This window comes from Vipera berus (genome assembly GCF_964194415.1).
Source record: "Vipera berus genome assembly, chromosome: 5".
Classification (NCBI taxonomy): domain Eukaryota; kingdom Metazoa; phylum Chordata; class Lepidosauria; order Squamata; family Viperidae; genus Vipera; species Vipera berus.
The window spans coordinates 45,853,926-45,869,637 of record NC_138207.1 but is presented as its reverse complement, the minus strand read 5'-3'; the positions used below and the strand labels follow the sequence as shown (position 1 = coordinate 45,869,637).

At 40.7% G+C, this 15,712-nt stretch overlaps 1 protein-coding gene across 1 annotated transcript in view; it reads left to right on the top strand.

Annotated features, from left to right (window-relative positions):
• Window positions 1-15,712, top strand: part of R3HCC1L (R3H domain and coiled-coil containing 1 like) — a 48,253-nt gene that overhangs the window by 31,731 nt on the left and 810 nt on the right. The window contains exons 3-6 of the mRNA XM_081329656.1: window positions 11,051-11,226; window positions 11,638-11,708; window positions 11,857-11,952; window positions 12,825-12,965. Coding sequence (XP_081185782.1) covers window positions 11,051-11,226; window positions 11,638-11,708; window positions 11,857-11,952; window positions 12,825-12,965 — 484 coding nt within the window. The remainder of the gene's footprint in view (window positions 1-11,050; window positions 11,227-11,637; window positions 11,709-11,856; window positions 11,953-12,824; window positions 12,966-15,712) is intronic.

Here is a 15,712-nt window from a genome sequence, read left to right as displayed (position 1 = left end):
GATCCAAATGAAAACAATCCAGTTATCTTTGTTAGGAAGATCTCATAGGGCAGGGGTAGGCAACCTTGGCTCTTTTATGACTCATGGACTTCAACTCCCAGAATTCCTGAGCCAGCATGGCTGGCTCAGGAATTCTGGGAGATGAAGTCCATGAGTCATAAAAGAGCCGAGGTTGCGACTTCCGCTGGCGGCGCGGCGCTGAAGACAGCCTCCCCTGGCTGCCCGCGGCTCAGCTGTTTGTTTTTTTGCCTGAAACAGCGCCGATCAGCTGTTCGGGCGAAATTGAAGCCCCCTCCTCGGGAGAAGAGGAGGGGGTGAGGCCCCAGGTAGGGGTAGAGTTCTCCGAGGCCGCCTGAGCTTTGAGCTTGGGCGGCTGAAGGATCGAACTCCCCCGAAGCCTGGGTTGCTCCCAGCTGGCCGTCGTCTCTGCTCCGAACTTCCTGGAGCAGAGCCAGGCGTCTGCGAACCAGCCCTGCCTGATGAAAGGACTATGATTTAAAGGAGCAGGCAGAGCGGTACAAGAGGAAAAGGTGAAGAGGACTATTTTACTGTACTCTCTAACTTGTTGGACTTTTTAAACTTTAATTGAAAGTGCGTCATAATTGAGGATTAAAAGATGGCGGCTAAACCTCCCTCTAAAACTCTTCGGAGTGGAGGATCCTCGCCGGTGCAACAATCATCACTACAGGCATTGCACCCTCCTGAAGTGCTGACATCGAAGGATTTGCGAGATGCCTTGGATAAACATGCCCAGGTACTTTTGGAATCAATTAATCAATCAATTGCTGATAAATTTGCACAGATGGAGGAGAAATTGGAGAAATTTGAGGAAAGAATGGAAGAGAGGATGGAACAGAAGTACAGCGTGATGAAGGTAGACATTTTGACTTCAGTGCATAAAGTGGCGGAATGTGTGGAAGATTTAGATGAAAAAGTGGATGATTTGGCTCAAAGGAATGCTATACTAGAAGTAAAAGCACGGGAGAATGAAATTGAAAGAGGCAAGTTGGAAAGGGAGTTAAGCCATGCCCAATATTACCAGATGCAGTTTGCTGTCAGAATTAGAGGCTTAAAAGAGAATGTTAAAGAAGATTTAAAGCAGCTGATCTCTGAGGCTCTCGAAGGGGTATTGAACCAGCCAGCATCTGAAATAAGAGCAGCTATGGATAAAGTGTTTCGGGTGAATTCATGGATTGCCAGACAGAGAAAGTTGCCTAGAGATGTGGTGGTTTATTTTGCAAAAAGAGAAATTAGAGATCAAGTTATACAAGCTGCCTATGATGTTAAGGTTGTGATTGCTGAACAAGAAGTCTTGGTTTTAAAAGAAATTCCTCCAAGGATTTTAAGGGGAAGAAAGGACTATACATTTCTTGTGCAAGAGCTCAAGCAAAGAGATATAAGGTTCAGATGGGAGATTCTAGAGGGGCTGATGGTGATGTATGAAGGTAAAAGGTATAGGCTGACTACTGTGAAACAAGCACGTGATTTCTACAATAATGTCTTAAAAGCAACCTCATTAACGCTCTTGGAAGCTGGAAAGGGATCTGGAGAAGAAGAACAACAAGAGGAGGAAACAGAGGAAAATGGTGCTGGAGGAGATCAAGCTACAATCTCTTTGGATGATCCTAGAGAGCAAAGAGTGACGCGTGCTGCTTTAAAACTTCGTCTCAATCCCGCCAAGACTGAGTGGCTGTGCATATCGGCGTCTCGGGTTAACCAAGTTATTCCACCTCTAACGATGGGGGGTGAGGTGTTACCCCCCGTTGATAGGGCTCGCAACTTGGGCGTCCTCCTGGATTCACGGCTCAATTTTGAAGATCACATAGGAGCCGTGACCAGGGGGGCTTTTGCACAGGTTCGCCTGGTGCGCCAGTTGCGCCCCTATCTGGACCGAGACGCCCTACGCACAGTCACTCATGCGCTTGTGACCTCCCGTCTGGACTACTGCAACGCTCTCTACATGGGGCTGCCCTTGAAGACCACTCGGAGGCTTCAACTGGTGCAGAATGCGGCCGCGCGAGTTGTAATGGGGGTTTCCCGATACTCCCATGTAACACCTCTACTCCGCGAGCTGCATTGGCTTCCGGTTGCCCTCCGGGTGAAATTCAAGGTGCTGGTTATCACCTATAAAGCCCTACATGGCCTGGGTCCGGGTTATTTGAGGGAACACCTGCTGCCGGCATCAAATGCCCTTCGCCCAGTGCGCTCCCATAGGGAGGGTCTGCTCAGGGTTCCGCCGGTGAGAGATTGCCGGCGGGTGACACCCAGGGATAGGGCCTTCTCGGTGGGAGCGCCTGCCCTCTGGAACCAGCTGCCGGTAGAGCTGAGGACTGCTCCTGACCTCCGATCATTCCGCCGGGGCCTGAAGACCTGGCTCTTTGAGCTCTCGGGCCCAGGCTGAGGAGAAAATTTTAACTGGGGTTTTAATCTACAGGGTGAATTTAATGCTTTTTTTAATTGGTTTTAACTTTTGTATGTTTCGATTTTAATTCCCTGTAAACCGCCCTGAGTCCTCAGGGAAAGGGCGGTATACAAATGCAAATATTAAAATTAAAATTAAATTAAAACGAGCAAAGAAAATAAAAGAACAAGATCAGCAAAAGTCTTCAGATTCTTCACATCGCATTCATAGCCAAGCTGTGGGAGGAGCACGGCCTAAAGTAACCAGTCCTATCAAAGCTGTGGTCCAAGAGCTTCTCGAGGATATACATGGCAACTAAATTTTTAACCTGGAATGTTAATGGACTAAACTCACCGCAGAAGAGGAAGAAAGTTTTTCAATATTTAAAACAATTTAAGATAGATGTTATATGCCTGCAAGAAACGCATATTAGAGTTTTGGATCAAAAGTATTTATTGAACTCGAGGCTGGGTACGCAATTTGTTGCTTCTGCAGAGAATAAGAAAAATGGAGTGGTTGTTTATGTTAAAAGTGCCTTAACAGCGGACCTAATTGAAGCAGATAAGCATGGAAGATATGTTATGATCGAGCTGTTGTTTGAAGGTAAAAAGACGCTTTTAGTTGGATTATATGCTCCAAATCAACAACAAGCTGACTTTTTTAGTTTACTTCATACAAAGCTTACCCAGTTGGATTATAAATCCTTTATTTTTATGGGGGACTGGAATGGAGTTATGGATGTACAGTTGGATAAGGCTGGAGCCTTTAAACGCATTCCAAGTCACGCTAGACTGCCTAAATCTTTTTTTGAAATGAAGGATGACCTGGAATTGCGAGATATTTGGCGTGAGAGACATTTGCGGGAGAAGGATTATACATTTTATTCTGATAGACACCAATCTTTTTCGAGGATTGATTTTATTTTGTTGACTAATGATCTTCTTTTGAGAACTAAAAAGGTGAAAATCTGCGCAAGAATTATCTCTGATCACAGTCCAGTGTGGTTGGAGATTGATAAGGAAAGAGGAGATAGACGCTCATGGCGCGTAAATGAGAATTTGTTTAGAAATCAGAGAAATGTGGAAGAATGCAAACAGCGGATGAAGGATTTTTTTGAGATGAATATGAATAAGGGTACCTCTATGGATATGGTTTGGGATGCTAGCAAGGCCTATATGAGAGGGGTGTTGATATATATGAATAATAGACATAGACGTGCAGTGGAAACTAGAAGGAAAGAACTGGAGAATGAAATAAAGGAAAAAGAAAAGGCTTTGATTTTGAACCCAGAGGAGGTGAAGATCAAGGAGGCTATTAGACTGTTACGAGGACAATTTGATAAATTAATGGCTGATCAAGTGGCGACCAATCTGCGGTTTGCTAGGCATAATACTTTTTGCAATGCTAATAAGCCAGGCAGATGGTTGGCTTATAGACTGAGGAAAAAACAAAGGGCATCTAATATAGATAAGATTGAGCATAAAGGAAGGGTTGTGTATCAACAGAATCTTATTAAGGATGCCTTTGTGGATTTTTATTCGAAATTATATACTAAAGAGGACATTAATGCAAAAGATATTGATACGTATTTGGAGAAGGCTAGCATCCCGGTTCTTACGCAAGTACAAAAAGAGGGGATTAACCAACTGATTACAGAAGAAGAAATTTTTACAGCTATTAAGGAACTGAAGGTGGATAAAGCACCAGGCACTGATGGCTTGACTGCGGCCTATTATAAAAACTTACAATTAGAGATGATAAAACCGTTAAAGGAACTGTTCCAGACAATCCAGAGGGGGGGAAAGGTGCCCCCGTCTTGGAGAACAGCTTTTATCTCTTTGATTCCGAAGGAAGACCAGGATGCTACTTTAGTTAAAAATTACAGACCGATATCGCTTTTAAATACAGATTATAAGATATTTGCTAAGGTTTTGGCTAATAGACTGATGAGGGTTCTGCAACAGGTGATTCATGGGGACCAAACGGGGTTTATTAGTGGAAGACAAATGAAAACCAATGTGAGACATATAGTTGATGTGTTAGAGTTTTTGGAAAGGCACAACCAGATCTCTGCTGCGCTAATCTTTTTAGATGCTGAAAAGGCTTTTGATCAATTGAACTGGCAATTTTTGTTGAAAGTTTTAGACAAAATGGATTTTGGGGAAAAATTTTTACAACCGATTAGGGCATTATACCAAAAACAAACTGCCCGAATTATAGTTAACAATAGTTTGACAACAGTATGTAATATTGAGAAGGGCACAAGGCAAGGCTGTCCGCTATCGCCCTTGTTATTTATATTAACATTAGAGATACTATTGGTTAAGATTCGGAATTCGGAAAAAATTAAGGGGATACAAGTTGGAGATCAGGATTACAGATTGAGAGCATTTGCAGATGATCTGGTTGTTACAGTGACCCAGCCAGAGAACTCTGTTGTGGACCTGATGGAGATAATAACACAATATGGGAAGGTTTCTGGATTTAAAGTAAATATACAGAAAACTAAAATTTTGGCTAGAAATATGACAGTTTCGCAGAAGGCTCTCTTAGAAGGATTAACTGGATTTGAGATTGTTAAAAGGGTTAAATATTTGGGGGTGATTTTGTCGCCCTCTAATACAAAGCTATATAAAAATAATTATGAAAAGTTATGGGGGAAAATTCAAAAAGAACTGGAGAGTTGGGAAAAATTGCAATTGTCTTTGTTGGGACGGATTGCAGCAGTGAAAATGAATGTCCTGCCCAAATTTTTATTCTTATTTCAAATGATACCGATTCTTAAGAAAGACTCTAACTTGGAGGAATGGCAGCGTGGTATCAATAAATTTGTGTGGGCAGGGAAAAAGCCACGAGTTAAACTTAAGATTATGCAGGATACTCGTGAGAGAGGTGGCCTTAAAATGCCTAATTTTAAATTATATTATGAAGCTGCTGCACTAGTAGGAATAAGTGATTGGATTAATTTGACACAATCGAGGTTATTAAATCTTGAGGGCCATGATCTGTTGTTTGGCTGGCATGCATATTTGCTGTATGATAAGAAGGTAGATACTGTGTTTAGGATGCATATTTTAAGACAGGCATTGCTGAGAGTTTGGAAGAAGTATAGACATAAGTTAAGCAGCAAGATACCATTGTGGGCAATCCCAAAACACGCAATAGAAAATATACATGCTGGTTTCAAACATGATGAGACTACTTACAAGGAAATTTTAAGTTTGGAAAGGAATATTTGGTGCTTGAAATCATATAGTTTCTTGCGAGAAGAGAAGGTTGTTCAGACTTGGTTTCAATATATTCAGTTACAGGCCAGGTGGAAAGAAGATCAAAAAAATGGATTTGCAACGATTGATGAAAATTTGATAAAGCAAATTAGAAATCAAGGACCAGCACATATTAAACGGATATATCTTGCATTGATAGAGATCGATTCAGAAACAGAGCTTGTTAAGGATTGTATGATAAAATGGGCCCAAAACATTCAGGAAGTTATTACAATGGACACGTGGGAAAAGATCTGGGTGAGGAATGTAAAATTCACTCAAGCTCAAAGTTTAAGAGAGAACTTTTACAAAATGTTTTATAGATGGCATCTAGATCCTAAAAAGCTTGCAAGTATGTATCCGAATTATCAGCCTAAATGTTGGAGGTGTGGTGATGAAGAGGCAACATATTTTCACATATGGTGGACATGTAAAAAGGTCAAGGCTTTTTGGATAAAAGTCTGGTGGAATATGCAGAAGATTTTTAAACGGAGGATAAAGTTTTGTCCGCAATTTTTTTTGTTGGGAATAATTGTTGACGCTACAGTTGTGGACTCTAAGTTGATGTTGAATTTAGTTACGGCAGCAAGACTTTTGATAGGTCAATATTGGAAGAAAGAGGAACTGCCGACTATACAAGAGTGGATTTTAAAGGTTTCCGACTTGGCAGAGATGGCGAAGATTTCGGCCTATTTGAAAGATTACTCGCAAGAACATTATATTATGGAATGGAGAAAATGGATTGAGTTTATCCAGAATAAGTATAGGGTCAAGAAGTTTTATCTAGCATTTGAATAAGTCTTCTTTCGTTTTCTTTTTTCTTTTTTTATTTTGTCTTCTATATATATTTAATAATGCTAAGTTTTGTTTGATCCTATATAAGTTAGAGAGTGATGGATTTTAGAATTTATAGTTGTTAGTATATGGTTGTTTATGATTGCCTTTTTATATATATATACCTTGTATTTAGCTCTGGGAAGTCCGGGGGGGGGAGGGGGGTTAGGGGGAGGTGGGGGGGGAGGAGGGAGGGGGGGAGGGGGGGGAAGGGGGGAGGTAGGGAGGGGAGGTAGGGAGGGGGAAGGGGGTTTTTTAAAGGAAAACTGTATTTTTAAAACTTTTCAATTAAAAAAAAAAAAAAAAGTATAAAAAAAAAAAAAAAAAGAGCCGAGGTTGCCTACCCCTGTCTTAGGGTAATCTGTGAAGTCACTGATTTAGGGCAACTTTCCTCAAAACGCAGAATTGCAGCTTCCTATGACCAATCATCAAAAATGGTAGAGGGAGAAGTACAGCCCAAAATATCTGGTTGCTGGAAGTCTGGTTAGCAGCACATCCAGACCAAGATTTTTGTCAGATTACATATGGCAGTAAGCTTCGCTGTCCCTGAACCACTCCTTTGAGTGTGTCTACCACCATTGCTTGCTTTCCAATAGGTTTATAAGTATGTGAAGGTGTATGTGTGTGTGAGCAGTTTGTGATTCTCATATTTTCTTTAATGAACATGGAGCTATGTGTGTGATTGCATCAGTAAGACACTTCCACATGTTATTAGATCTGATTTCTCTCCCCCATTGCTTACTAGAAGGGACCTTTCATCAGGCTTATGAAATAACAGGGCTCCAGGATCGTGAGACAGATGGATTTACAAAGATGCTTTTAAGAGTGCCTCACAAAAGGGTGCAGTGCCACAAATTTACCTTAACAAAATAAAATGTGTTAATAAAAACAGTGAATATTGGACAATAGCCAGAAAAATGAGTTTGTGTAAGACTTCTGTTGAGACCAATTACCCATAGTATCACTTTAATGAGGTACAAGATTTTGTGTGGATAAAACAGGACTTGAGTTGCACATGTGACAGATCTTGGGCTGTGTGTGAGCTGTATTCCTTGTTCGTGTGGGGAAAAATCAGTATTCAAGCATTCCAAAAATTCTTAGTGGGCAACCTAATTGAACAAAGGGAGATTTCACACCAGCAAGCACTACATTAGAGTTATATTCACTGTGGGATGTGCCCCTAGTTTCAATTATTTTGCATATGTTACTGTATGAGATCATTGCATACGTTAAAATGCTATTCATTTAATCCCAATGGAAATTTCCTGTAAAAGGATAAAAGGTAGAATTTGACTTTTCTGCAGCGGCTGTAGCCTTATTAATGCAGAGGTGCATTTATCCATATCTTCCTGTTTGTGCTGAAGAAAGAATAAGGTGAGATAAAAAAAGAGGATAAAAAAACCCAATTCTTCACAAACAACTCATATCTAAATAAAGCAGGATTTGTGCTATTATTTGCCCTAGTGAGTTTACTAAGGTCAATCTAACTCATTTTGTTATATAAGAGCAAGGTTAGGGAGAGAGGGTTACCCATGGGAAAAAGAGACTATCGAGGAAATGTTGGCATATTCCAGAGAAAATACTTTTAATGTGATTATAGGTTGCGTGCTAGGGCTCTAATGTTTATACATGAAGAAGATAGGAGCGGCATGCTTATTCTTCACCTTTGTGAGTATTGAAGTGAACGGAAGGAACACAAATACGTGTGTTTTCCTTTGGAATGAGGAAGGAGGTATAAGTTTTAGGTGATATATGTGAAATTAGGATGTGTGCCTTGTACTTCCCAAACCTCAGCCTTTCCTATAGTATTGGATAATAGTTCTCATCATTTCAAGCCAGCATGCCTAGTGGCTCTATTGAAAGGGCTGAAAGTTGGGATGGCTCCTGAATGAATTTAAAAGCTGCAATGATCTTATCTGTCTGGTGAAGGCAAGAAGATTTATTTATTTAGCATTTGGGTAAATGTTTCATTTAGCAAGGAAAATTGGGATTTTGCTCTGATATTAGACTACTTGACTCTTAACCTTAAAATTTTGGATGGATTTTTTAATTATTATTATTATCCTTCCTTCCTTCCTTCCTTCCTTCCTTCCTTCCTTCCTTCCTTCCTTCCTTCCTTCCTTCCTTCCTTCCTTCCTTCCCTTCATTGCTTGGGCATCCAGAGGCACAACCTTTCCTGCCACAGGCATCAGTACTCTTTGGAAAGGAGACTTTTAACCAAAAGCTGGGGCTGACTTTATGCGCAGTTAACTTCACAGTTCCTTATGCAATTCATGATAGGAAATTCCAACACTAATGGGCTCACACTCTCATTATGTATGAACCCTTTTAAACATACTTGTAACAATACAAAACTATAGACACACCGCATTACCTGATGCACATATGCATGAGCAGCTGTCTGGTTGAGTAAGATTTCACAATCAAAATTGCAATTTGTACACATGGAAAGTTTTAAGAAACTTTGTCTTGTATTTCCAATGGTCCCTGGAGGCAAATTCTAATCTTTGCATTTTGTGAACTGTCCTGTTTTGACTTGTCATCTTCCTTGCACCCAGTGGTTTGTGAAGGGCAGGGGTGCTCATGCAGTATGCATTCCAGAATCTCAGATAATCTTCTATGCCACTTGATATTATGAGCACTCTGCTCCATCAAGCATGTCTGAGGCCCGATCCTGCTGGGATGTAGTGTTGTTCATTTGAACTTTAGATGCTCAGGTTCATGGCTTAGTTTTATTAAACCCAGCAAGATACATCCTTTCTTAACTTCCTGTTGCGACAATCCCACCTCTTCCACTCTGGATTGCCATCTTTTTCTTATATGCTCTTACCACAAATCCACATTCCAGGAAGAATTATCTGAATTACTGTCTTTTATTGACTCGAGAGGTGAATTTATAGAGTCTCCCTGTGGAACTATGGCTTGTCCTGGTAGGGATGCTTGAAAAAACAGAAATCTGCCTGAGTTATAGTCTTCTTTGCCAACAGACTGTGTGCTGATGTGTGCCATTAAAAACCCAGGACAAGAGTTCTACCAAGAGATCAGCAGCAGCAATAGTAATCAGCATCCATCTGTCAATCGCAACACAGCCAGAATGACTTGGCATCCTTATTGGAAGAGACATGTCTTTGGAACAGAATGGAATGGCCAGAGCAAGGCAATTTGGTGCAAGCATCAATGTTCATTATGTTATCAAAAGACAGGTTTGGTGACAATATCAAAGATTTCCTAAGAAGAACCCTGCCAATTCAGAGATGCTCGTAGAAGCTGTGGTTCCTTCACTGCAGTAGCAAATGTCACTCTTGGATGACCTTTCTGATTTAGGGTTGAAAACCATGTCAAACATGCAGTTTCCTTGTGAAATATAATCACTTTATGAATTTATTTACAAAACATTGTTTTGCATTGTGTGTAAGTCCTGAGAAGACCATCAGGCAAAATTAGCTATAATCAAAACTAGAGTGCCTATAAAAAAAAAGTAGAACAAAGCCAATCAAATACTTATGCAGCAGGCAAGATTTTAAAAACACTAAAGACAACTTAACTCTCTTTTTGAAAAAGAGTGCATTAGGCGTGGGCTCCATAGCCAGGTGCTGCCACTGATAAAACCTTGTAATGCATCTCTACCATTTGCCCTCTCTTGGCAGCAGAATAACTAGACTTGACAAGTACGTGCAAGTGCAAGGAAAACAAAGTGTTCTGGTCTCAAATCATTTTAGATTTTAAAGATAATAATCTTGTATTAGACCAGAAACAGTCAGAAGTCAGTGCAGTTTAAACAAGAACAGGGCAATATTTTCAGAAAAGCAGATCCAAGAATTTTTTGAAAATAGCTATACCTTCCAATTGCGAAATAACCATCTCGTGTTACATTTAATTACTATTAGCTGTAATTGCCATTAACTGTTATGCCTTAATGTGTTAATTTATTTGTACACATTATCTATTTAAAGATGTTTACTAGGACGTATTCCAAGGAATACATTGGGCTCAGATCTTCTCCTTGTGTCACAGTCTTGCAGTCAGCATTTTATCTCATATCTATTCTAGCCATATCTAGTCACCATGCGGCTTGCCATAGTTGTTTTACTAACTGCATTTTGCAGCTATCTCAGGTATTGGTTTAGATGTAACTAATGCCTTCCTGCTGGATGGATGCTTACTGAAGCAGATGTTCATTCTAGCTACCTCCTCTGGAAACAATGAGGGAGAAATCCGCCTAAATCTGGGGAAAGCATGCAAGCAGCAGGAGGCACCTAATCAATAACTCCCAATCTCCCATGGATGATCAATCCTTTTCCAGAGCTGAGTCTATAGCCCCATCAATCAGCTAGTGCACCCATTCCCAGCTGACATAAAGGTTTGCGATGAGACAAGAGAGAGGCTGTCGTTTCAGGGCTAGGATATGAAAAAGACAATGGAGTAGATCCCTGAAATGGAATCTACCTGTGGCCAATGCTCCTTTCAAAAAAAAAAAATCAAAACAAAAGACAGTTTTGCTGTGTATCCTGCGCTTCATGCTTATAATTAGTCTCTGCCTTCCCTCCAGCTGTCTACCTGCACTCTCCGTGGCACAAGGCTACAGGAGCCGCATTTTGATTATTACAACTATTCTCCAGCTGATCAGGACATGAGTGACTCTGAGCTGCCACATGTCATTGAAATCTATGACTTCCCACCGGAATTCCGCACTGAGGATCTGCTGTGTGTCTTCTGCCATTACCAGTAAGCAGTTTGGTTCTGTTTCTCACTTGTGTTTTCCAGTGTAGTCTATCCTCTGAGCTGAAGTGGCTAAGATGTAGCACATTAGAACTGCACCTTTTCAGTGACTTGTTTATTTAAGAATCACTGACCAGCTGCTTGCTTTTATTGCAGCCACCCCTGCCTCAGGGCCATTATTATCAGCTTTTTCTAATGATGCTCAAGTTTGGTATGTTATTGCCACCCATCAAGGGAATATTGCATTGTTCCCGTTCTCTAAACATTCTTCCTGTCCTGCAGTGAGAAATTCAAGTGAACACAAATCTATTTCCTAACTATATATTTTCTTTGAAGATGCATGTAATTTGATGGTTTTTGTGGTTGTTATTATTATTTGGATCACTGCCAATTTCCCAACTTTTCTTCTTTCATCAGGAAAAAAGGCTTTGACATTAAATGGATAGATGACAGACATGCTCTGGGTATCTTCTCCAGTCCCATCACAGGTATGACCTGCTTCTGCAGACCAGACTTGCTGGATGTGGTGTCCTTGGATGGAAGATGCTAGATGACAGCATTTGTTGGGTGGGGAGGCTCAGGGCTCCTGTTCTCTCCCTCCCATTTCTCATCTGACGTTGCCTTTATTCACCATAGCACGGGACGCTCTCAGTACCAAACATCTGATGGTGAAAACCCGTCCCCTGTCACAAGCTACACAAGCTGCAAGGACCAAAGCCAGAGCTTATGCGGGTGAGTCCAGAAAAATTCAAAAAATCTCCCAGATTAACATTTTCTAGCTGCTGAGTCATGCCTGTAATATATATTGTCTTCCTATCGATATTAACGGAGGCCATCTGATTTTATACAGAGACAGAAGTGAGGCTTCAACTTTCCTTGTCCACCTTTGCTCTGCACATGTCATAGATTGATTAGTTCTGGTCCTTAGTGCTGATAAAAATTCCTCCTGATCAAGAAAACTCTTCCATTGGAAATATCCATCATTCCCTCTTAAATTTAGCCTTTAGAATCCTGTGCACGGTTCTCTAGTGAAAGAGCTACACTAACATCTGTTGATGGTGTCCTCTTAGCATTGAACAGTGCTTTTTGCAACATTAACAAGGATCAATCCTATAAAATGCTGGGTCATCCCCTCTCATGTTGCTGTTGGCTGAACTAATTCCCAAGACTCTTTTCAGGCAAATATGATGTGCTGCTCCATGACTTCAGTAGTAAGCACAGCAAATATTTTTTTAGTTTTCCAATCCTGGGTTTTCCAACATCTGTAAGACTGAAAAGTGAGTAGCACAATGTTAACACTGCCATATCTCGTGGTCTGTTTTCAACACTGTATTATGGGGATAGAATTAATAGATCTGGAGAAACAGCAACTGTAAAGCTCTGAAAGGACTTGTATATTTGGCCAGTGGTTTCTTAAGTTCATTGCAACTTGTCCTCTTTATTATTCTTTTTTTCTCCTAGTTTCATGGGAAAGTCCATTAAAGTTGCTACCAATCTTTCACTCTGTCTTGTTATATTTGAAGTAGAAATGAATGCCTATGTTCTGGGGAAGAGAGCCATCTGTTAATATTTAAATATGCTTGTCTGCTTTTCCCTCCTCTTAGAATTCCTGCAACCCGCCAAAGAGCGTCCTGAGACCTCAGCTGCTCTGGCCAGGAGACTGGTGACAGGTGCCCTTGGTGTGCGAAGCAAGCAGAGCAAGGCCGAACGTGAAGCTGAACGCAAGCAGTTACAAGCAGCTCGAGGTAAGCTTGAAGGAGCAGAGACACTGTGGTGTTGGAGAGGTAGGTGTGTGTGTGTGGGTGTGGGTGTGTGTAAGAAGTTGGAAGAGATAGGAATGGATACTTTACTTCTACCGGTAGGAGTACCAAATGTCTAAGATGGAAAAAATGCAGGCTGCAGTATCATAAAATAGCAATGAGAGAAATTACATTATTCCTCTGTGTCTTGGTTTCAAGCTACTCTGCTGTCATTGACTATCCACATTCAGGAAGTCTATCTGGTCTAAGTGTCTGCTTCAGTGCAGTAAGCCAAAACACCTTTGCTATCACTCTGCCAGATCTACCTGAGTACCCTAGGGAACTTCTGAATGGCCAGTGATTTCCTTGTCTCAGGTTCATCAGAAGAACTGACTGTGCTCTCCTGAAATATGCAGGGATATACAAGAAAGAATCAAGTGCGCTTAACTCTTCAGTCCCCTTTCTTTAACATTACTAAGGTACAGCATCTCATTCTCTGCCCGTCCTTTATGTGCACCAACCAGAGAGCAGTGATAAAGCTATTGGTCTGGCTGTGGGAAGGAGAGTTTTCCATCCTAGCTGGGAAACTAATGAAATCAACAAAGTCTTTGCAGATTCTTAGTGTACCCTTCTCTGGTAGAAATAGAAAGAAGACAGTTTCTGCAGAATAGCTTGTGGATATTTTGGAAATGAATTCCCCCATCCTGCAGTGGTGCAATCTCTTGAGTAAAGGGTTAGTTTACTCTTTAGTTGATGCCCATGTCTATGGTACAGTCTTCTATTTATGATGGGTGTCTGGACCCATGTGGTCTTCAAAGGATTCTACCTAGCTTATCTCCAACTCCTCATCCTCCTGGATGGCCCAAATTGAAATTGAACCCAAATGTTTGACAACGCTACTTTTTGCCCCTAGGGATGTAAAGGACAATCATGTTGAATGACCAGAAAATATAGCATAATGAATGTATTAGTTATAAAAGCTATCAGAAGTGTATTTCCTCTTGCGAAATAGTAAATCTTCTGAACAACCAACCTCTGTTCCATCTCATAATTATGGGCTAGAAAAATCATGTAACTTAAAATTCACCCTGTAGACTTGTTTTCAATTTAATCAGAATTTCTGAGTTTCGGGAAGAAATGTATTATTTGTTTTATTTATCTGTTAGATTTCTGCCCAGCTTTTCCATAGCAGCTCAAAGTGGCTTTCACGGATAAATCTTTTTAATTTTTTTTTAAATCCTGTGAGATAGTTCGGGCTGAGAATTGAATATGACTGGGTGACCTGAATCCAGGTCTTTGCAGTCCTAGACAGAAACCCTGAGAGCTTTTTGCCAGAGCTGGTGGATATAAAAGGCAGAGCTGAATCTTGTCCAGATGGATCAGAAATGATAAAAAATGAGGATGCAAACATTAAATATAGAAGCTATGGACTCCCTCTTGAAAAAAAGGGGGTAGAAGTTAGTTTTACTGGTCCCATGATCTTTTGTGAAAGTGCTATATTTCAAGCTCACATTGATCTTTCAGGCAGCATTGAAAATCAGCTGAGAAATGCAGGTCATTTACAATGCAAATATTTTATTTGTGGTATTTTTTCTTTAACAACACCCTTTGCACCTCAGGAATATGCTGATAGCTTTTTGTCAGTTCAGATGATAAATCTCCAGGTGGTTCCATTTTCTAACATTGCCTCTTCTCTCTAATAATAAACTCAACTCCTCTATCTTTTCCTTTTTCTGCAGCCCCTCCCCTCCCCTCCCCTCCCCCCATTTTTCTATGGCATATCCTTAAGCAGATATTTTGCAGAGTATCTGTTGACCTTCTTCAATTGTTCTTTTGAAACTGGAGTACAAGTATTGATTATTCAAGTTTTTTAGACATTCTTATTGTAATTAACTGTTAAAGATTGCTTTTTTCTACTGGTTTGGCTTTTTGAATAGGATATGTGTCCAATAATCACTGTCATTTTTCCATCAATAATATTGGGATCAGATATTCTATAAGCTCAGTGCAAAAGACATTTGAGGGAGAGGAAAGCATCAACATTAAGTATGTGATGTCCAGGTTTATGTAGCCTTGTTAATTGAATGCCTTTACTGTCCTTACTGAGGTCTCTATTCTTGTAGGTGTGCCTCTTTGAATCCATGCAAGATCTAGGATTGGTTATTTTCCTATCCTTTTTCTTGGAGGGGATTGGAAGAGAGCAAGGATTCCTTCCCAGGAGCAGCAAGAGCAGTTTATAGCTCTGATTAAATGCCTTGAGGGAAGAAAGCTGTGGTATAATCCAGTCCCTCTAGGACAGGGGTAGGCAACCTCGGCTTTTTTATGACTCATGGACTTCAACTCCCAGAATTCCTGAGTCAGCTATGCTGGCTCAGGAATTCTGGGAGTTGGAGTCCATGAGTCATAAAAGAGCTGAGGTTGCCTACCCCTGCTCTAGGAAAAAGATATAGGGGAAATGTGGTTGTGTCAGGTCTTCAGTGTTCAGCTAAGGACACTAGGTGGTGCTCCAGTTCTGTTTACTGTACTGAACAATATTACCACTCCAGAATTCAAAACCCTGAGGCAGGCTGAGCTTCAAAAAAGTAAGAGGAAGACATGCATAAGAATAGCTAATTTATTTTAATTGCAGCTACCAACTCAGTAATTTGCTACTCTTCTCTGCTGAGTAGGCTTTCAAGTGGATTACAAGCAAATTCTCTAGGCTGCTGTCAGGTGAAATGCAGTTCCATAATACCTTGCATGGATCTGTAGGA